General features: G+C 37.8%; 1 protein-coding gene across 1 annotated transcript in view; it reads right to left on the reverse strand.

The window, feature by feature from the left end:
- The window catches only part of erbb4b (erb-b2 receptor tyrosine kinase 4b), a 583,317-nt gene that overhangs the window by 240,665 nt on the left and 318,188 nt on the right, over window positions 1-24,464 (reverse strand). Inside the window, exon 3 of the mRNA XM_051707947.1 lies at window positions 5,470-5,656. Within this exon, the coding sequence (XP_051563907.1) occupies window positions 5,470-5,656 (187 nt within the window). The remainder of the gene's footprint in view (window positions 1-5,469; window positions 5,657-24,464) is intronic.

Genomic DNA, 24,464 nt, shown 5'->3' on the forward strand with positions numbered 1-24,464 from the left:
TAAATGTCAGACCCCTACACTTACACTAGTGCTTTTAGACAATCATGAGCAGAGAGAAATTCTGTGTAATAGCAATGATCATGTATACTGGGAGAGACATTTCCAACCTGCCCTTGCAGTGAGGTAGAAAACATGGTGGCACTTTGGCTACGTTCACACTGCAAGCCTTAGTGCTCAATTCGGATTTATTGCTCAGATTTTTTGTTTGGCTATTCACATTATTTTTTAAATGTGGCCAATATCAGATTCCAATGTGAACTGGTCACAGTCCTGAACTGACCCGCATGTGCAAAAGAGCAATAACAAAGACATCACAAGCAGCACACTGCCATACGGAAGTAAGCATGGAGGCCACTGAAGTCACCATATATGCGTTCATTTATTAGCTGATGTGCAACAGAAGCCAGCAAATTCGTGAGCAGGTGATAAGCAGGATGAGGACGAGGAGAAAGAGAGCAACATTTTTGCTATGCTCTCAAACACAAACCGGTTACGACATGACCCCTCAAGTTTTGCTGTCACCCCAAATACTTATGAGTTCTAACACCTCACTGTTCCTCCACTGACTACCTTCGCAGCTGTCTTCCATATTCACAGAGTGACCAAAGAACTATCGGTATGTAAAATCTTTGGAGTGACTCCCGCCAGCACAGCATTGTGACGAATGTCGAGAGTGACGTCGAGAGTGAAAGTTGCATGAATTCCAATATGACTGTTTAGTCTGAGGTCGCATTGCAAAAAATCAGACCTGTATCTGATTTAGGACCACATATGGAAGTGGCCCAAATCAGAATCGAAAAGATCAGATTCCATGTGGTTTGTGCTGTTCACACTGTTATAAAAAAAGCAGATCTGAGTCACATATGAGCAAAAAAATCTGATTTGGGCCACTTTTGCCTGCAGTCTGAATGTAGCCTTTGAGACTAAAAACATCACGACCCTTTGAGCACCAACACTTGATTTGAAATATGAACTATGCATCTGCCAAATTCGAAGTTATAGTCTCATTTGTACACAATGTTTGTTCAAAACGCAAAGTTCAAACCTGGGGGCTCATTTTTTTTTTAACCCATGGTGAGATTATTTACTCTAGCCATCACTGGATGATATATTGTGTATTTGTATCTTTCATATAGCCTACACAATGTATTTTCAGTTACAAGTGTGTCTTTTTGTGGTTTTACAGCTTGAATGAAAGACCTATTCAATGCTACATACAAATAAATTGTACAATAAATGTCGCCATCTAATTGTTCACTTTGCTCAGTTACACCAGTTTCATACAGTAACCCGCAAACTAGGGATGTGCCAGAGGCCGAATACCTTATTCGGAAAGGCACGAATAATGACTACAAAACGAATAACAATTAATCCGAATAATATAACAAATATTCGTATGACTGATTATCCAAGAGGCACAAGGATAAAGCGACATTTTAAATAAACATATACAAAATTACAAAGAATTTATGAATCTGTGCAGCCAATATTTCTAAAGTGTAAACCTTTTGAATGAAAATGCACACTGTGATTTCAAATCGGTTGGGCGCAGTCTCGACTCTCGGTCTCTGTTAATTGTTTGCATCTGGAGCTTATCAAGTGTAACATTAAGATCCGACATCATATACACTTTCCATTTCTTGAAATGTTTTTGTTAATGTATCACATTTCACATGTGATTCCCATGTATTTATTTATAGCCTAAACCTGAACGCGATGTTAAATTCCTGACCTGAAGTGATGATTTCACGTCAGAGCCCATCTATCCGTCTTTTAAAGTTGGCCACATTTATGTCCACTTCACTGATTAAGAAAATTATCTGGTTAAGACATTATTCCGAAAAAAAAAGAAAAAAAAAAGGTTTAAATGCTTCATAGAGTATTCATCTATTAGGAATATTTCTCCTTATGTAAAACAAAGAAACTGAAATATTCTCTTCTTTTTTCTTTTCTTTATTAAACTACGCTGCCTCTGGTAAGGCTCTATATAAATTTTATATTATTGTTATTATTATTATTATTATTATTATTATTATTATTATTATTATTATTATTATTTAACTAAATAATGGCGTCTTATAGTAAAAATTCCTGATAGATTTATGGGACTTTCTACTGTTTGTAGGCTATATTGATTTTATTTTCCTTTTTTTTTTTTTTTTTTTTTATGTTTCAGTTTGTATTTATTATTCACTGAAAAATGTGTGCTTGACATTTCATATTTTGCTTGACACCTCCTGCCTTCAGAATAATGTTGTTATACATGCACAGACAAACGAAAATCCTGCTTCATGCAGATATTAATATCAGATATACCAGGAGAAACCACAGTTAACAACATATTCCACAGTATTTCTGGCCTACAAATTCAGCTTCATCAGGTAGGAAAAAAAATAAAATAATAATATATTTTTTTAAATAATTGTATAATAATAATAATAATAATAATAATTATTATTATTATTATTATTATTATTATTATTAGGCTATTATTATGAAAAGGCATATATAAAGCATATTTTATTAATAGAAACTATAAATGTAAGAGTAACATTTAAAAATTGACATTTAATTTAGTTTTAAAGCACTTCCGGTTTAAGCCCTGCCCACCCCTGTTTCTATCCGAATACAGAGACAGATACAGATAATTTTGTCATATGAACAAATACAAATACAGATAATGGCAAAACAGAAGTAATTTAAATTAGGACTGCCTTCTCCTGCGCTGCATCGATGCGTCCTGTGTGTGATACCTGTGCCTTTCCTACCCGCAAATGGCTTCAGTATATGTTATATCACCTTTTGTGGACTCCCAACGCTATTGCACCAGACTGTTAAACATAAGCCCAATTGAGGCGCCCCTATGCGTTGCATTCAGTGCTGTGGAAAAGTATTTGCCCCCATTATAATTTCTACTCTTTTTGTGTATTTTTCATACTAAATTGTTTTAAATCTTCAAACGAGACATAACATAAAACAAAGGCAACCTGTGTAAACACAAAATACAGTTTTAAAATATATATTTTTTTATTGAAGCAAAAAAGTTATGCAACACCTGTATCACCCTTTTGAAAAACGAACTGCCCCCTTAAACTTAGTAGCTGGTTGTACCACCTTTAGCAGCAAAAACTGCAACCAAACGCTTCGGCTAACTGGAGATCAGTCTTTCACAACGCTGTGGTGGAATTTTGGCCCACTCTTCTTTGCAGAACTGCTTTAGTTCAGCCACATTGGACGGTTTTCAAGCAAGAACTGCCCGTTTTGGTCTTGCCACAGCATCTAAATCGGGTTCAAGTCAGGACTTTGACTAGGCCACTCCAAAACTTTAATTTTGCTTCTTTTGAGCCATTCAGAGTTGGACTTACTCCTATGATTTGGATTATTGTCTTGCTGCATAATCCAGTTGCGCTTGAGCTTCAACTCACGGACTGATGACCGGATGTTCTCCTTTAGGATTTTCTGGAAGAGAGCAGAATTCATGTTTCCCAAAATTATTGCAAGTCGCCCTGGCCCTGAAGCAGCAAAGCATCTTCACACAATCACACTACCACCACGCTTGACCGTAGGTATGATGTTCTTTTTGTGGAATGCCAGATGTAACGGGACCCCTGTCTTCCAAACAGTTCCACTTTCGACTCATCAGTCCACAGAACATTCTCCCAAAATGTTTGAGGATCATCAAGGTGTGTTTGGCAAAATTCAGACGAGCCTTAATGCTCTTCTGGGTTAGCAGTGGTTTTCACCTCACCACACTTCCATGTATGGCATTTTTGGCCGGTGTCTTTCTGATAGTTCTGAACAGTGACCTTTATTGATGCAAGAGAGGCATTCAGTTCCTTGGATGTTGTCCTTAGCTTTTTTGTGACTTCCTGGATGAGTTGTCGCTGTCCTCTTGGAGGAATTTTGGAAGGATCAGCCACTTCTGGGAATGTTCACTACTGTGCAAAGTTTTCTCCATTTGGAGATAGTGGCTCTCACTGCGGTTCTTTGTAGTCCCAGAGCCTTTGAAATAGCTGTGTAACCCTTCCCAGACTGATGTATTTCAATCATCTATTTCCATTTCTGGAATGTCTTACAATTTTGGCATAGTGTGCTACTGTGCGAGACACAGCTCTATTTAGATGTTGATTTGATTGAATAGGGCTGGCAGTAATCAGGCCTGGGTGTGTCTAGTCCAGCTAAACCCCATTATGAATGCAGTTTAATAGATTTGGGGATTTAGTAACTAACTTTTATGCTTCAATAAATAACATAATTTAAAAACTGTATTTTGTGTTTACTCAGATTACCTTTGTTATATGTTAGATTTTGTTTAAATTTTTGAAACAATTTAGTATGAGATATACACAAAAACAGTAGAAATCAGGAAGGGGGCAAATAATTTTCCACAGCACTGTACCTTTTTGCGCCTCTGATCTGAAGTCAGGTGTTCCTATGCAAGCACTATTTCTAATGTAACCTGCCTCTCAAGTTCTTTATTAAGCTATATGAAGTTAAGATATCTGTATTTTTATATAGCCTTTACCTCTCCTGCAAAACTGACAAATCTAAACTATAATAAAGACTTCATATGAGAGACTAGTGCTGTCATCAAGCTTTGGGGTTCCCCACCAAATCACTGAGTTTTATAGATCCATTTCCAGGTGCAGATATTTAGCTGCATTTCACTGCCTGTGACAGTCCCTTTCAATCCACCAGCTCAAACAGCAGACAACTTCTGATGGAAGTTGTGCAAAATCAATTTAGTTTGATATCTATATTCATGAGTACTCCCTCTCTCTTTCCTTCAAGAGATCGAAAACTTCCAACTTCACAAAGACCCCAACAATTGCAGAATCACACAAAAGAGAATGAGTGAAATGTCCTCTATACAATGGACATATCCATCATATTCATTCTTTCTTTTTACTGTTTAAAAAAAAAAAAAAAAAAAAAAAAAAACACAAATGGAAGTATGTGAATTACAAAGTGACCAAAAATTTTAAACAAATCAGAACTATTAGCCACCCTTTGCCTAGATTACAGTATTGAAGGTGGGCCCATGTATGCTGGGCACTTGTTGGATGCTTCACCATTAACTCATCCATTAAAAATAACAATAACAATAACAATAGCAATAAATAACTTAATTACATTTTAGTTTTGTAACTTAGCTTTAGATTAAAAGGTTTATATGATCATGAAAAGCATAAAATCAGTCAAACATGTCCTGACATTTGACTGGTCATGTACATTCTTAGCAAGGCACTGCTATTCATGTTGTGATACATGAATCACAAGGGTTTCAGTAGGGAATTATACATTAAAGTGGATTTCAAAGCAAACGACAAACCATCTTTTACAAAGACGTTATGATCAAAGTGATGCCATTTTATGCTCAATCAAGGAACATTAGCAATAGGAAATGAGGAACAAAATGCAAATGCAAAAAACAAATGAACACAGACCATGTGAACTGTGCACTCATACCTGTAAGATTCTTAAGGCCGAGTTGACGGAGACCGAAGTTGCCATCTCTGCGGTAGTTAAGGAAAATGGCCAGAGCATATCGGTCTTCGTACAGTCTGGTGCCGCGGATGATGCGAAGATTTTCCAAAGGCAGATATTCAAACTGATTTAGTGCCACAAGCACATAGCCAGTCACCTCACGAATAGACTGCAAAGAGAATAAAAAACAGCTATTAAACAAACAGCACTGAAAGTGTCTCAGAGATATCAATTTAAAAGTCAAGTGTGCAATTTCTACACCACCTGTCCCATCCCAAACTCACACCATTGGATGTGCCAATTTCGTTATTTCCAGCTCTGTTGGAACACCAAAACAAACAGACTGTAATTCTGTTTGGTGCCACTAATGCACAGAAATTACAAAGTTCATCTGGGGCCTGTGCCATGAAGCTGGTGTAGGTGGCTAGCCAGGTAAGTTTTAGTTTAGTTTGCGTCAACCCTTGGTTTTAGGTACCATGGAAGTGGGATGGGTTCATCGGCTAACTATATTAATTTGTAATAGTATTAAATTATATAAAGCTTTCAATTTAAATTAATACAAAAGCTTTTAAGTTTTTAGGCTTTTAAAATTAAGAAGTCTGTGTGTTCTTGTTGTGGACCTACATGTATTTGAATTATCCTATGCATTCATCTGTCAGCTGTTTTATATTTTTATTACATTCAGAATTTTTTTCCAGCAGTCCTCTTGAGCTGTCTTGTTTCTTCTTGCTGTGTAAATGTTTTTAATTTCTTCATAATTGTCTAGTGATTTTCAAAATGATCGGCTATTTAGCGGATAGATAAATCCCGTTGACTCTATCACGAGAAGTGAATCACATTCTATTTATCTTGCTGTCTCTCTCTCTCTCTCTCTCTCTCTCTCTCGCTCTCTCTGTTTTTACGTGATTTGCTGTTCGCTGCAAATGTCGCTCATTCATATGCATGTGTCCGTGAACTAATCTTAAACTCAGGAGCAAAGCCTGAGTTCACAGACTTGAAGTCTGGTTGAATTGGTTTGGTTTTGTAAACTCAAAACCAATCCTGTAACCCTGGTACAGGCCCCTGGCAATAAAGCTGGTGAAAAAAAAAAAAAAAAAAAAATGGTGTAGAGCATATAACTAAATTAGAAATTTCTAAGCCCCCCATTTGTTACTGATGCTAATTCTCTCATAGTACAACTAGTACTTGTTCAAGGGTAATAGTGGCCTATTACAAGTGCCCAAACAAAAGGCAATAATAATAATAATAATTTGGTCAGTTCTTATGGCTTTTAGAGGAGAATTAGTCAGCTGGTCAGGCTAGTTGACTAGCTAGACCAGCCAAACACCAGTTAGGACAGGCTGGGAGATCAGTTACAGTAGACCAACTGAACACCTGCTTGGCCAAGCTTTGGAGACCTGCTAAATCATCTTAAACCAGCTAAGACCAGCAAATCACCTATGGCTGGTTAAAGGTGTTTTTTATTTTAATTTTTTAGATATATTTTTACTGTTAATAAATGTGCATTAGACAAAAGCAATTCCTTGTACAACAACTGTTTGCCAAGGTAGGATTGATTAGTAACATTTTTAAGGCAGGCTTTAGTTAAGGGTAATTTATCTTGGCAACCTCTTTGAAGATTGTCCAGGTATGACTTGTTATGAATCCCCTCCCTTAAGGTTTGTCATAATGTATCAGTGACTTCATAATAAAAGTTAAATCTAAAGTATAATGTAAATTAGCATATAGATTCACCTCAGGCTCCTCGGCTCATCATACAGTCATTAGCTAAAATGTGTAGAGTAGGCAACAGTGCGGGCAGCACTAGGACACAAAGAGCCACAGGGTATTTTCTCTCTCCATCTCTCTCTGCACACTATTAGACAGATAATGATCATTGGGACGAGCCAGACCCAACCAGCCACATCCGTGAGACCCTCACCGTGACATACTGGTGCCGTCACAGTGCCTGTCATTACGGCAGATGCAGTTTCATTCAATTTGACAAAGTGCTTCCTGCTGTGAGTGATGACACTCTGTGTGAGTGGGCTGGGGGGTAGAATTAGCCCTGAGGAAATGCTGGCAATGGGGAGGGCTCACACTGACAGCCGTCAGTTAGCGTGAACTTCAGCTCGGGCCCCATGCAGAGTGACAGGGCTGGTCCTGCTGCTGTCATCGTCCAGCATGTCCAGCTAATGGGCAGAGACGGGAGCTCTTTTTAGCACCAGCGCTAGAAGGCCAGTTGGAGCCTTAGTCATTTATCCGGGCTAATGAACTGATCTAACAGCTGCATGACTGCAGGAATATGGCAGGAAGCACATCCTGTGCATGAATGTGGGCTATCAGTGATGTGAGTTGGGAGGATTGTGTCAAGTGGTGTTACAGGACTTCCTCTAAAAATATTTTTTGGGGTCCAGCCAGTTAGAAATATGAGGAACACCTCTTTCTGATTTATAGGCAGGGGCGTAGATTAAAGGGGGGATGGGAGGGAGGTAACCGCAAGCCAAATCTACGCCCTTGGTATGGCTATTTCAGCTATGTACACCTGCTAATCTGGCTTTCTGGTCTAAGCTGGTCTCCCAGCCTGGTCAGTTCGGTCTGTTTGGGTTTTGGGCTCTTGTCAGATGGGTATAGCACATATCATCATAGCACATATCAGTTATTTGTCATATTATGACCCTCATTGAGTATGTGATTTGATACTATCTTTGCCCTTTGGCACTAAGCTCTGCATTTTTTGAGCCAATCACCAGAGCCATAAATACCATGTGACTAATCATTCTGGAGCTGCAGGAAAATGACTGTGCTGATTGGCTGATCGGACAACAACAGTGCGCACAGTCCCAAGCCCTTCAGTAACAACTAGCCTGAGATATGTGGTTAAAGCATAGATGTGTTATATCTGTTTTTACCATAGAAGAGAGCGTAAAATTGTCTTCTCTAATAAAACAGCAATTTTATCGTAGTAAACTCCACACATAGTTCACTCCAAAAGGATTGTTTAGTGTTAAACATGTTGAAGATTAGCGGACAGGCAGTCAAGTCATTAAGTGATGAGCTGTTCTCTCACAAAAACAGTTTATTCAGCACACTGACACATCACATCCATAGACATCCACTAAAAATAACAGCCTCTGGCCTCCTCGCCAGTGTACTACCCATAGAATATCTATGGGACCGCCCCATTATGCATTTAGTTGCTAACCTTGTAAGCTCCCTTGGTAGAAAGGCTGTGGTTAAAGCTGAAGTATGTCAATTTTTTGGCGTTAAAATACTTCGTCCTATCCCAACTTAATATGCAGAGACCATTATAAGTAAGCAATTCATAGGATAATTTTCTTAAAATGTAAACACTGTGGCTCTGAGGCACTATGAAAATTCCTCTGTTTGTTTTGAGCGACCGTCTCAAAAGAGACAATAACACTGACCAATAGCATGAGTTGGGGGCGGGACTATCTGTATGCTTGATCAATGACAGACGGAGGGCGTTTTCAGAAAGCTGTTTTGAAAATGTGTATTTTTGCTATTCCACTTGGTGGCACTAGTGGCGCCAAAATTACAGACAGCGGACAAAAACCCAAGTCAATTTCATGCCTTTAAAAGCCCTAAAAAAACTGCAATCTGGCAAAGCATCTACCATAATACAATAAAATATTTGGTATTTATATAAATCATCAGAATACATGGCTAATTTTGAATGGACATAAATGGAGAAACAGGCCTTTTGGCAGCATAATAGTGCAGTTATGGCTGGGGCTAATGGGCCATGCTAACCAGCCAAACCTTGAACAGAACCAGTGCCACTCCACAACATCCTGCCATGGTGTCTGAAATCTCCTAAATCCGTCCATTTCCTCTTCCTCTCCTCGTACTCAACAAAAACTCAATGCACTCACCACATCCTGCCAACAACCCCCTCACCCCTGTCCACCAAGAACTAAACCCATCCTAGTTACCTAGCAACCTCTAGAACCTACTGCTGTCTGAAAGACAGACGAGAAAGAGAAGAAAGAGAGGGAGGGAAAGTAGAGGCGGTGAAAAAAAAAAAGAAAAACAAACAAGAAGGAAAAAAAAAAAACAGCAACATCTTTGTTGTACTTCTCCTAATTTAATTAAAGGATTACTTTTCTGAGATGTTCCACACAGCCTATTTGGCTTCTCGTGTTCACTTTCCAGCACCATTTAATTCCTTTTTCTCAAACTAATTTGTTATTTTCAAGCCAGTGGATCGATACTTCTTCGCATGGAGAGCAGAGAGGAGGAGATTGATAGGACTGGGCCCCTCTTCTTTCTGCTTCCTCAATAATGAACCTGATAAATAAATGTAAACACCTTGTTGTGATTACAAGAGAGGTTTAAAGCTAATTGCATGGTGTCAGTGAGGAGCTCTTTCCACCTGCTGTTAAGAAACAGAACACATTCAACATAACTTTACTTGCTATAGAGATAATGGACATACATACATCAAAATTATTCTAAATTCTGTTTCAAGTTGCACAGAACCTTTACTGCTTCTGTAATGGTACTGTTACCACCCAGGGGACAAGTGCACTGTATGCAACTGTAACAAAAGGATGTACCTAACCTCATCTCATACCAGATTTTGGTATCAGCATAAAGTCTGGTCCAGTTTGCAGGTTATTCTGGACAAGAAATGATAAAAAGGATACCTTTAAGGTCTGCCAGATTTAAATGAAAAGGGATCAACATACTGGGTTGGGAGGATTGCTTTTGAAATGTATTCCACTACAGATTACAGAATACATGCTATAAAATATAATTTGTAACATATTCCGTTAGATTACTCAAGGTCAGTAACGTATTCTATATACTTTGGATTACTTCTTCAGCACTGGTAGATTTTTTCACTTGTTTTGACAATAAAAACTCTGCCATTACAGTAAGACAAAAAACACATGTTAAAAATACATTCTTTGAAAAACCTAAATATCTTATGCAGTGTTGTTTCTAAAACAAGAGAAATCAAATTGATCTTGTTTTAAAGATTTTAAGATATTTTTACAGGAAAAAAAATACAATACAAATTATTATCAAGAATGTGATTTTTGCCCTAATATCAAAGGTCTTACAAGAAAAAAAAATTATGATCCAACTTGAATTTTCTTGATAAAAAATGTGCAGGTAAAATGGCTAGAAATAGCATTTTAGCTTAGTGTAAAGATGATAATTTACACAAGGTTTTTTTCTATTTCTTCTGCTCCAAACTTACTTCAAACTTACTTCTCTGTCTGTTCGTATGAATGTAACACATCATAAGAAAGTGTTTCACCGCTGTTCAAATGCACTTTGGATCGCATCATTTATATGTATAAATGTTTTCCATCTGAAAGGACTAAATATTAAATGAAACAAATGACAATAAAATGCAAAGTAATCTCTTCAGTAATCAAAATACTTTTTGAATGTAACTGTATTCTAAATACCAATGATTTAAATTGTAACTGTAGTGGAATACAGTTACTTATATTTTGTATTTTAAATACATATTCCCGTTACATGTATTTCGTTACTCTCCAACCCTATCAACATATACAGTATAATTTGTTTTTTATAAAAATGTTTTTACAAGCCAAATATAGTTTATCTTAAATATCAGATACCACAATAATAAACCAGAATGGACGAAGCTCAAATAATTGCCATTACATGACCAGCTACACAGAAAACATGAGAAATTAACGAAAATGTGTGTAGACTTTGTAATAAGAATCTGTCCATTCAAAAGTAATGTTAAAGTATAAATATTTCACACCAAACTTGCCACTAAACTTAAGTTCATTCTTAAGTAATCACTGTATCAATCCGGTAAACTTTGTAAACATGGCTTAGTTTCCAGGCAGATGAGTGCACCTCCTGACTTCCCAAAGTTGTGTAGAGCCAGCCAAAAAGAAAAGAACTGGTGATTTTAGCGCAATACGCACAATATCACATGCATATTAGTCCAGGTCCAAGTCCAATAAATGGTGGAATGTCTGAGGCTATGGCTAGGATTCACCCACAACTGTTTCTTTATTTGGAAAGTCTATGTTCCTATGAATTCTTGACCTTTTTATTTAGTTTTATATTTTTGTTTAAAATTGGGTTAAACCTAAGGCGATCATTACTGAGTGGAAAAACAAACCTTAAACTTCAGATGCAACATATGCAGACAGAGGCTCTGCCTGTGGAATTCCAAGCTACAAAGGTTTCATTTTACATTTTAAAAATTTGCAATAAAGTATATATATATATATATATATATATATATATATATATATATATATATATATATATATAAATCAATCTCTTCTATGCCAATTGAGAATCCAGATTTTTTTTTTTTTTTTTACTAACAGCAGAGAGTGGAGAGATATCAGTATCTATTCCATTCTCTTTGAACATTTCTGCATATCTCCACTCCCTGCTGTTATTCATATACTGACAAACAAAGGCCAAGAATGCTTTTAGAACCCAATAAGAGAGGCTCTTCTACAGGTGGGCTAATACTTAAAGATATACCTAGCACTCAGAGCCATTTGGGCCCTTATGAGACCTGTTGAATGGTACTGTCTTGATAAAGCCAAACTACAAATACAGCTCATGTTCTTCCATGTGGTGTGTGGAAAGAGGGGGTGATACAGACCTTGATGCTAGGTTTGGAAGCTCTGATGACAGTGGTCCGCTTAAAGCTCTTGTGATACTGACAGGAGAAGGGAAGCTCAGCTATAAAAGAGGGCTTGCTGTTGATAAGGACAGATTTGTATGTGGACTAGAAAGTGATTTCAAGTCACAGAAAAAAAAAAAGACTCAAGCTCTCTAGTTCGTTAAGTATGAAAACTACCATTCAAATCATGGTTTTGTATGCATTACTCTACTTGATGTATAAAATATTTTTTTATGTGCCATATTTTTCTATTAAAACAGGAAGCAGGGTTGCTGCAGAGTCTCTAAAATCAAATTTAAGACTTTTAAAGACCTTTTGTCATGGTCCTGTCACTCTGTCAGTCTGGGTTTTTGTCTGATGGGACCGTGACTACATCGTCGCATGTTTTGTTTTATGCTTCGTGTGCTGTCTTTGTGTGAGCGCACAGGTCAGTTTGTGAGTTACCACCATGCGCTCTTTGGTCGGTCTTGTTCTTGTCCGGAGCATGGTGTCTGGATCCTTATCTGGGTCGGGTTTGGTCAGTGTCTGGATCCGGACACTCATGCTCCATTTTATTTATTTTTTTTCAGTCAGTTTTACCAGAGACGAACTGCTGAACATTCGACAGCATACACCAGTCAATATTTTCCCGTATTTTGAATATTCTGACGTTTTGTTTGACATTCTAGTCGGAGGCACGGCTGTGTTGTTTAAACGCCCAAGGAGACGCAGGCGAGGGAGACGAGCAGGTGCGCTGGTCAGGCTTCATCGGCGCGGCTTTCGAACAATGCTGCCGAGCATTCATCTAGCAAATCTCCGCACTCTACCTAACAAAACGGATGAACTACATCTCCTCACCCGCACAAACAAGGGCTTTTCAACCTCTGCTGCCTTGTGCTTCACAGAAACCTGGCTGAGTGAAGCCATTCCGGACAGCGTGTTACATCTGCCGGGCTTTCAGCTGTTCAGAGCAGATCGCATCGCGAAGTTAACGGGGAAAACGAGAGGCGGTGGAACATGCTTTTACATCAATGATAGTTGGTGTACAGATGAAACAACGTTAAAGAGGATGTGCTGTCCTAATTTGGAAGCGCTCCTTATTAACTGTAAGCCTTTCTACTCGCTGCAGGGGTTTTCCTCGTTTATTCTGGTGAGTGTGTATATCGTGCCAAACGCGTGTTTGAACACAGCGCTGCAACAGCTGGCTGATCAAATCACAGACATGGAACAACAATACCCGGACTCAGTTATTATTATTCTTGGGGATTTTAACAAAGCAAACCTCACACGTGAACTGCCCAAATACAAACAGCACATCACATGCCCCACCAGAGACAGAAATATACTGGATCAATGTTACACAACAATAAAGGATGGATATCGCTCTGTTCCTAGAGAAGCTTTGGGACTATCTGATCACTGTCTGGTTCATCTTCTTCCAACCTACAGACAGAAATTAAAATCTGCTAAGCCTGTATTAAGGACTGTAAAGAGATGGACCAACAAAGCAGAGCTGGAACTACAAGCCTGCTTTGACTGCATTGATTGGAGTGTTTTTGAGGATGCAGACACCAATCTGGACGAGCTCACAGATACTGTTACATCATATATCAGTTTTTGTGAGGATATGTGCATTCCTACTAGGACTTATTTAACATTTAACAATGACAAACCATGGTTTACAGCGGAACTCAGGCAGCTTCGTCAGGCCAAAGAGGATGCTTACAGAGTTGAGGATAAAGTCTTGTACAATCAGGCCAGGAACACACTGAATAAGGGAATCAGAGTGGCTAAAATAAGATACTCTGAGAAGCTGAAAAACAAGTTTTCAGCTAACAACCCTGCATCAGTATGGAGTGGCATGAAACAACTTACGAATTACAGGACCCCTGCCCCCAACCCTGTGGTGGACCAACAACTGGCTGATGACCTGAATGTGTTCTACTGTAGATTTGAAAGGCACAATCTCACACCCCAAACCCACTCTGACCTTCACTTCACACAAACACCAACACCTCCTCCAACCCCCCTCCTCCCCCCTCCTGCTACTCAACCTGCACTTAAGATCTGTGAAGATGATGTGAGCCGCGTCTTTCGACTACAAAGGATAAGGAAAGCACAGAGCCCAGATGGCATTTCACCTGCATGTCTTAGATCCTGTGCTAACCAGCTGGCCCCCATCTTCACACAGATCTTCAATAGATCACTGGAGCAGTGTGAAGTCCCATGCTGCTTCAACGTTCCACTATCATCCCCATCCCAAAGAAACCAAAAATCACAGGACTTAATGACTACAGACCTGTCACCCTGACGTCTGTGGTCATGAAATCATTTGAGAGACTGGTGTTGGCCCACCTGAAGAACATCACTGGACCCTTTCTAGATCCCCTTCAATTTGCTTATCAAGCAAACAGGTCTGTGGATGATGCAGTCAACATGGGATTGCATCATATCCTGCAACATCTGGACAGACCAGGGACATAAGCAAGAATCTTTTTTGTGGACTTCAGTTAAGCTTTCAACACCATCATCCCAGCTATACTCCAGAATAAATTACACCAACTCTCTGTTCCCTTGTCTATCTGTCAGTGGATTACCAGCTTTCTGATGGTCAGGCAGCAGCTTGTAAGACAAGGGAAACTCACTTCCAGCACTTGTACAATCAGCACTGGTGCCCCCCAGGGATGTGTGCTCTCCCCACTACTCTTCTCCCTCTACACCAATAACTACATCACCAAGGACCCCTCTGTCAAGCTCCTGAAGTTTGCAGATGACACCGTTGTCATCGGCCTCATCCGAGATAACGATGAGTCTGCATACAGAAGGGAGGTTGAACAGCTGGCTGTCTGGTGCAGTCAAAACAACCTTGAGCTGTACATGCTCAAAATGGTGGAGATGATTGTGGACTTTAGGAGGAACACCCCAATAATGACCCCCCTCACCATTCTAAACAGCACTGTGGCAGCAATCGAGTCATTCAGGTTCCTGGGCACTACCATCTCACAGGACCTGAAGTGGGAGACACACATTGACTCCACTGTGAAAAAGGCCCAGCAGAGGTTGTACTTCCTTCACCAGCTGAAGAAATTCAACCTGCAACAGGCGCTGCTGATACAGTTCTACTCAGCAGTCATTGAGTCTGTCCTCTGCACTTCAATAACTGTCAGTTTGGTTCAGCTACGAAATCAGATATCAGAAGACTACAAAGGACAGTTCGGACTGCTGAGAGGATTATTGGTTGCCCCCTGGCCCCCCCTTCAAGAACTATACACTTCAGGAGTGAGGAAAAAGTCTGGAAAAATCACTCTGGACCCCATTCACCCTGCCCACAACCTTTTTGAACTGTTGCCTTCTGGCCGACGCTTCAGAGCTCTGAGCACCAGAACCGTCAGGCACAGAAACAGTTTTTTCCCTCAGTCTATCCATCTCATGAACAGTTAAATTGCCCCATTGAGCAATAACTATGTGCAATACACAGTTTAGTCTTTCTTATATTTATCCAACACATCCAACCTCTTCTGCCATTTCATTCCTCTGAAAAAACAAAAAAAACAAAAACATTTGCACTGTACATAACAGATTTGTATTTACACTGTACATAACAGATTGTATTAGATTTGCACTACCCATGTGTATGTGTGTTTGTATGTATGTGTGTGTCTGTACGTATGTGTATAATTATTTTATATTTTTTATTTTTTATTATTATCTATGTCTTGCTGCTGTTTTTGTATTGTATTTGTATGGTTGTACACTGGAAGCTCCTGTAACCAAGACAAATTCCTTGTATGTGTAAGCATACTTGGCAATAAAGCTCATTCTGATTCTGATTCTGATTCTGTCTGTCTTTGTGTCTGTCTCTCGCATTGCTTTCGCTTTGTGCTGCGTGCCCGAGTCGCGAGCTATCATCATATTGTGCTGAGGTTCGGTCACTTCGGTCTTCGGTGTCAGGTGTGTGTGTGGCCGAACTCTAGCACAACTGTCTCATTTTGTCGCCTGTTACATCCATCATGTGGCGTTTGCCTTGCGATGTACGCTCAGGTTTTGTTTTGTGTGAGAATGCATGCTATGCATTCTCTCATCTTGTCTGTCAGTTGGCATGGGCGTATATTTCCTTATTGTCTTGGCGATGTGCGCTCATGCTATTCGGATGTTTTGTTGTCTTGTAAGAGCATGTGGCTTTGTTTTGTTTCTGCATCTCTCTGTCTTACGTCATACCCCGCTTCCTTGTTTGCCCATTATTAGTTTATTAGTCACACCTGCCCTGTCTTGTTAACCTGTTGATTTCTCTCCCTATTTTAGTCTCCCTGTGTGTGCTGTCCAGTGCCAGTTCGTCTTGTGTGCTTATATGTTCAGTCGGTATGGGTCTTTTTTTCCCAGTCTCTCTTGCTTCCAGTCCCAGTCGGTGCAGTCAGTCCTGATTCCCTGTTACCCTCTGCCCCAGCCCTGGATTATTCATTTTTCCCCTACGGGGTTGTTTATGTTTGTTTTCCCCCTTGTGGGAGTTTTGGTTTGTTTCTATTTATTTATTTAGTATATAAATAAATTCCTTGTTTTTTGAATCTCTGCACTTGGGTCCTGAGCCTCATTACTCCCTGCTCCAGTGACACCTTTTTTAAGACCCGAACGAACAAAATGAATAAGGTATCCCAATATTAAAACAAACCCACACAAACTCAAAATAAATCATGTATCACAGACTCTTACTTAACCAGGCAGGGGCACACATTCAACATGGCCTTAACATTACTTATCAGTAAAACAGGGTAGGATATATACACGTTTCAAATTACTCAAGACATGTTTTCCACATACAGTATATCACATTAAAATTGGTTTATGTGCCATTATAAAAATAAATACAAATAAGAGGTCGACCAATATTGGATTTTGTTGATATGATAATGTGTTGAAAGGCAATTAATCTGCCAATAGTTTTAAAAATTGGTAGCCTATATTAAATGTTCTTAGTCTTTCCTTCCTGTGATGGGGAGGGCTAGACAGAGGCTACAACAGTCCAAATTGAATTAAATTCAAGATGCAGTTTATGGTGCAACCAATATATCAATAACCAAGAAATAAATAAATAAATAAATAAATAAATAAGATTTTATTCATAGCACGGAACTTTTAACTTTAAAGCCTGAAATACACCGGGGACTCTTATTTTGAAATGTAAGCGCTTCCCTGTTTCTAGCTGCTCATTCAAATAGATAAGGGAAATCAAATGTATACTCCTACATAATCTACAATATATTGCAATATAAACAATTAAAAGTAAACATTGTCATATTTCATCAACACTATACTATCATCATCAACAGATGATCATTAGTGGTCGCTTGTCATAAATTTCAGATATGTCCAAATGATTATGAACTGCTCTGCAACAGCTGGAAATAATCACAAGCCTCCGCGTGCTTGGAGAAAATAAAACAGTCACGTTTTCACTTTGAAGGATGCAGCACATGCATTTATTTAATTAAATCGTATTCTTTTGAAGTTTGATTATCACTATCTTTAAATGATAATTAAGACTTTTGTTGTATCATTTAAGATATTTAAGACTTCTATGACCTTAAATTTTGGAAAACTGAATTAAAGACATTTTAAGACTTTTTAAGGATCTGTGGGAACCCTGGGCATCCTTTTTCTGATGAATAGACAAAAGCCTTTAATTTTAAACACACTGCCAAATGGCATGGCAGGTAGTATTGATTTAAGTATTTCTGCTATTTTTTTTATTTTTTTTGGCATGTTCTATACAACCGTTTGTGGACAATGCCATGTAATTTCTCTATTTGACTAATTTTTTTCTCAAGTCGATCTAATAATGTAGTATAATCATTTAAGAGAAACCTGTCCCCAAATGGTATGTAAAAACAAACTAACTGTGGTTAATCGCTTTATACATTAAGCCCAAAGTATACTCCGGACAGACGCGTCCGCGTACCAGCCCTATTTTTCTAACCATGCATCTTTGAACACGCAGAATGCGGATACGCCTGGAATTATTTGCACTAATTAGTGAGTCCAGAAGGTGGCAACACTTACAGGTGAGTCATTGCTATATCGAAGAAGCGCTAGAAGAAGATGTAATCAATGCTAAACATCAGGAGACAAATGTGGAAACAACAAATGTGGATGTGCACATCAAGTGCACATGTGTGAGGAGGTCAGGAGATACCTGCATTTGTGTAACTTGAGTCCGAAGAATATAAAGACATCTTTATGTGTCTAAACCAGAGACTATTTAGCAGAGACGGGCCACTTCTATTAAAATGAATGGGAGAAATTGGAACACCCAACGGTCAACAATGGATGTAGAAAGGAAGTCATGCCTTACAGGTAAAAGAGCAAATCACCTTTTAGTTACAGACATCGCCTGTCAACCAACTCGAGAATGCGCATATGCCGTACAAGCTGGGAAATTTTTTTTTGTTTTGTTTTTTTATGTAATTTGAGGTCAAGAAGCACAATTTATGATACAGTTGATATATTTATCGATTTGAAATGTATTCTTGGATCGTAATCTTGACCAAATGTTTTGGAGGTTTTGGTCTTTCCCCATTCAAGTAGATAGGAGCTGCATTTGTATGCCGCTTGTTTACAAAGACAAATTGCTGCCCAGGAGCATTCCAAAGATGGCGCAGAGTGGACTGACTTGCTAAAAAGACTTTGGTCTAAACTCCTGAGGAGAAATAGTCCACTATCTCATAGCAGTCGTAGCTCAAATGCGGCAACTACCTGTGTATGTGTGGACAGTAAAATGAAGCATTCGCTTCAACATGAAGTATAGCCTACTTTGTGTTTTAGTCAAGCAGGTTCTTCTTGGACAAAATAAGCTGTAATGTTGACCAGACTTCATGCAGCGAGTCTAAAATTTGGCAATGTGAGACTAGCAGACAAAAAGCCATCAAATTTTATTTAATTGGGTCTTTAATAACTAATTATGCAAGAATTGTTTTTTTTTTTTTTTTTTTTAAACAGTACTGTAAAATAAAATAATAATATTATTAACAAGTCATATTTAAAAGGGTTAGTTTCCCCCAATTCTGTCAACATTTACTCACTCTCCTGTCCTTCCAAACCTGTATTATTAGTTTTTTCCTCTGTGGAACAAAAGAGGAAACATTTTGAAGAATGTTGATGCTTTTTGCCATACAATGCAACAAGAAAAGTTCTGCCTAACATTTGCTTTTGTGTTCCTAGAAAGTTATATGTGTTTGGAACAAAATGAGGGTGAGCAAATGATGACCGAAGTTAAATCTCTTTAATTTCTTTTAAAACAACACTTCTTTCCATTTTTCTTTCTGAAGTAAGTCTGGGCCTTTCTTTTTAAAACCAGGTAGAGAAAACAGCATTCAAAAATGTGAAAGTTACAGCCAGATAAAACAAAAATGGAAAAAAGAGACATAAAGAGCAAGAAAGAGGCATAAAAAGATGGACAGATTTACTAGATTTCCTGGGATTCTTTCTCCTCTCAGCGGTAGAGTTTTGAGCTAGAGGGAGTGTGCTGCGCAAACACAACCTCCCATTCAGTGCCTGTAATGTGCTCAGTGTGGAAATAGGGTCCTTCAGTCTGCAAACATGTGTGGAATAGAGAGAGAAACAGGGACAGGGAGAAGGAAGGAGGGATGGAGTGTTTATGAGGAGGTGAATGGCGAGAGCAGGGTTGCAGTCGAGTGAATCAGAGTTGGTCTTCTGTGTATTTTAATGCATTATTAATACTTCACCTGTTCCAGTTCAGAGAAGAAAACGTATAATGTATAGTAACCATGGCCCTTTATGTTTGTTATCCTAATTAACACTCATTTGCATACATATAAATCTTGTTGTGTCTGCTGGAGGGGTGGGCAGACACATACAAATAGTATACAAGGTTTGGATCACTGTGTGTCTATATCCCACCCTCTACATGCACATTTCTCCACTGCATATCCTATGAGCTATATGGATATAAAATGAGTACATATTTATCATTGAGGAAATACTCATTCTGATCTTTATAATTACTTACTAGCGTAGCAGGTTTTGCTCATTCATTAATGTAAAATTGAGAATCAAGAACCGGTTCTTAATCTGAACCAGTTCCATTTTTAAAAAGTAATAATGGAATCAAATGATTTTGAGGAACCTAATGATGACATTTGGTTCCGTTAACGATTCATTAATGTCTCCATCCTAAAAGGGTTCCCACACATTGTGACCAAATAATTTCCATAATATTTTCATGACTTTTCAATTATTTGTCCAGTACTCAGAAAAACTGGATACTTATTTTAAAAATCATTTTACAGGATTCACACTCACAAAGAGCAATTTCTATCACATGAAATGTTTTAGAGCAGAGTATACTGTAACTAGAAAAAATTACATTCACTATAGAAATGTCCATTATTTTCCAATGACTTTTTAAGGTTTAATAATTTTCATGACTTTTCAAGGCCTGGAAATCCTATTTTAAAATTCCACGATTTTCCTTAAAGAGCACCTATTATGGTTTTTCAAATATTACCTTTCATGTAGTGTGTTATATAGCTGTTTGTGAATGTAAAAAAGTCTGCAAAGTTTCAAAAATCAAAGTGCACGACAAATGGAGTTATTGACTCCCAAAAGAAAGAACCGATTCTGAACACCTGAAATGAGTCGTTAGTAATTCCAGACTTACTTCCTGTACTAACCACGTAATTTGGTAACAAAAAACCCACCTCTGGTCTTCGCTGGCTGCTCGCGAACAGCTTTGACCCACCCTCAAACACTACATTAAGCGGTAGACCAATCACAACAGACTGGGACATCTGACCAATCAGAGCAGAGTAGGCTCTCTGAAAGGAGGAGTTTAGAATGAATCTTTTAGAATGGATCATTGAACAAGTCGTTTTTGACACTGGGAAAAAAAAAGGTAATGCTGCCATTTAAATTATGAGCAAATTAAAGTGTTTTTTGACCTTGGATGCATGTAAATCTATTGTATGAGGCTTTTAAAACAAAATTAGGCACGTTTAAAAACCATAATAGGTGGTCTTTAAAAGAGGGAAAAATGCTCTAATTGTGTTTCCGGTGCTGTTACTGAAATCTACAGTGACACTGAAAAATAAATGATGTTTCAGCAGAGGTGTGTGGTTGCAGTCAAAATTTTATGTGATGAGAAAGACAATATAATATAAAGACAATAAATAACACAACACACACATATCTATTTCGATGTCATTGAGGGTTTTAAGCAACAACAAACATACAGCGTGATCAGGCTTGTGAGACTTACTGTAAATCAGTGTAATTACTGACTGGTAATATATGGTACTTTAAAATCTATCCTTACTATGGCAAAACTAGAACAAAATCTCTATCTAAAAAAGTCTAAGTTTTTCTAAGTTAAGCAGTCTTGAACCCTTTACATGCCAGCCCCATTTTTCCCTTTATTTGTCTCCCTGTTTACTTCAAATAGTGACACATCAAATAAATAATGCTTATGTCGATATTTTGATCTCACAAAGCAGTCTGATGCGCCTCATTCTCACCCTTCAACTAAAAAAAGGACGCTCTATCTTGTACAAACAAAACAAAAATATAATAAATTCTAAAGAAAATCACTTTTTCGACCAATGACAAAATGTTGAATTAAATTAAATTATAAACGTTTTTAGTAAAACTTCCATGTGGATATCCCTGTGACCAAAGATGATACAGTGTATTATAAGACTCATAGGCTACCACATTAATCCGGATACATTTGAAAACAGCTTTTTCATTTTCTAAATGCTCTCTGTCCACACTGTGGTTTCAAGCATTTTCCAAAAGTTGCTCATCCACACTAAAACATATGAAAACTCTTCCATGTATGGTCTGAAATGCAATTGTCCTCGTGTTCCATCGCTGGACAGCAATTCCGAGTAAACTTCCTGTCACCTTTAAAGAAATGCAATGTGAAGGTTGTACAAAGTAATTCTTATCTTTAACAATGCTATCAAAGTAAATAGGTGGCACAATAATGGTGCTAAAACATGGGCCACCATCTTGATTGTTTTGGGTTGAATGGATCAAATGACTGCATCACATGACAACAAATATGTAATCATTTTCAGATATCTCCATTTCCCCTGTCCACACTACAACGTGAAGATGGCATTTTCAAATTTATTCACTAGGGAGATCGTTTTCAAAAAGCTCTGTTTTTGCTGTCAAAAACGCTGTCTCAATGTGGGGGGAAAAGACAAAACATAGAGAGAAAAGAAAAGATGTGTTTTAAAAGGAAAATGTAGTGTGGATTGACCCCAGGCTTCTTCTGTGAGAGGAAATGTGAATGAGAGGCACAGCTAAATGCTCTTCTTGATTCTCATTGGTTTAGACAGTGCAACAGACTCATGTCAGGCTTGTTGATAAGCAAAGCCTGCAGGAAATGTTGATTACCACAAAAAGTTCTGTGACAGAAAATATATAAAACTCCAGCACAGAGATGACAGAGAAGGTGTTCTGTGTAATTTCATACTGCAAGTTATTTAAATGGATTGCTATAGTTTGGCATATTGTCTCTCTGCTTGTAAGACTACATTTACTATCTATCTATCTATCTATCTATCTATCTATCTATCTATCTAGCTATGTAATCAAGTTTGTGATATATATATACTCAAGGACAAATTTCCTGGCTTGTGTCTAGGGCTGTCACAATTATGAAATTTGGCGATTAATTGTCAAACAAATAGTTGCGATTATGATGATTAATTGTCTGTTTTAGGGCTGTGATGTTTAATTGTCTTGTTAAGGGCTTTAACGACTAATTGTCATATAAATTGTCATTTTTATAAGGTATGCTTTTTTTCCTGCATGTGTGCTTCATCCTTAAGAAGAAATTTTTACATATATAACTTCAAATATATAAATCAAAAAATAAAATAGGAATAAACTATGATTTCCTTTTAAGGCTTTAAAAACTTATGAAAAATAATATTTAAATATCAAAATGTTTCTAAATACTTTAAATATGTCTCTTTTTGATCAACATTAGTTTTGGTCAGTTTTACATTTACACTTGTTTTTTTTTAACTAATATATTTTATAATAATAATAATTATATATATATATATATATATATATATATATATATATATATATATATATATATAAAATTATATTTATATTATATTTTTATTATATTACATTTATTTCCTAATTTATTCACTTTCACATGCTATTTTAATGCTCTGATTAAACCCATGAGCCCTTATTTTTCATGAAGCAAAACCTTTGAGATTTAGTTTCATAATTTTATCACCCCACATAAATAGAGTATGCGTGCATCTCCTCCTCTTTATGACTGCGTGTCATTAACACAGTGTGTATGAACCAGGAACATCTGCCATTACGTGATCATTTAAAGTAAAACTGGAGTGCTTTGCATTCACTATCAAAGTTTGTACTTGTTCGTTTATATTTTCAGAGGGGTTTGGTGTGAGCCTCTGCTGATGGTGCATGCATCAGAGTACTTCACACGCTCTTCAGGACAGGAGCTGGTTGAAGCCCGCGGTGTGGCTCAGTGATCCTCGGACTTGGAGTTCAACTGAATGACACACAAATGCGCTGTTCATGGCATTTACACAGTATATTCGCTTAAATTTCCCTTTTTTGGGCATTAAAATGTGACTTGAATTTAAATGCCCAATAATCGAGGTTGTCTCAAATAACCACGGTTAGATCAAATAACCACGATCAGACGGTTATTTAATAATCACGACAGGCCTGCTTGTGTCTAAATGCTTTACAGCTCGGGTGGATTCATCTTTGATAGGTCCTGATGACCCTCCCAGCCTTGAAAGAGGAAAAATACGGGCTATTGTTTCTCCATCCAATCTTTCCCAGTGAATGTTTATATATTGAGGACATATAGATGCGCTGGAGGACAATTATATGTTATAAAACATATAATTAGATTTTTAGATGTTTATAATGATTATGATTGATTAGATGCAATCATGCTGCCATATTGTTTACATCGCAATGCAGCATGGGATTCTGAGTTCATCAAGCATAGATGATTCTAAAATCCTAGCCCTTCCACTTGCTGCACTGGAAGTGGTGAGAATGAGTGATGGACGGAATGGGAGAGGGCTCAAGTGGACTAACTAGTTTATACCGTACATTCTTTGTTTGACGTCAGAAAACAAGGCTGCATTGCTGCATCGAAACAGTCAGCTCTGACGATAACAGCTTTAAACTTTTATTTTTGGATTGTTTGAATGTTTGAAACATAAAAAATAAAGATACTGTGATGTTGAAAAGACTATTTGAGCAGGTTGTTCATTATAAAAGGCCCCAGTAATCTCACATGTGTCTCCTTTAGAGTTTAAGAAGG

The sequence above is a fragment of the Myxocyprinus asiaticus genome, chromosome 10 (genome assembly GCF_019703515.2).
Source record: "Myxocyprinus asiaticus isolate MX2 ecotype Aquarium Trade chromosome 10, UBuf_Myxa_2, whole genome shotgun sequence".
NCBI classification, from domain to species: Eukaryota; Metazoa; Chordata; class Actinopteri; order Cypriniformes; family Catostomidae; genus Myxocyprinus; species Myxocyprinus asiaticus.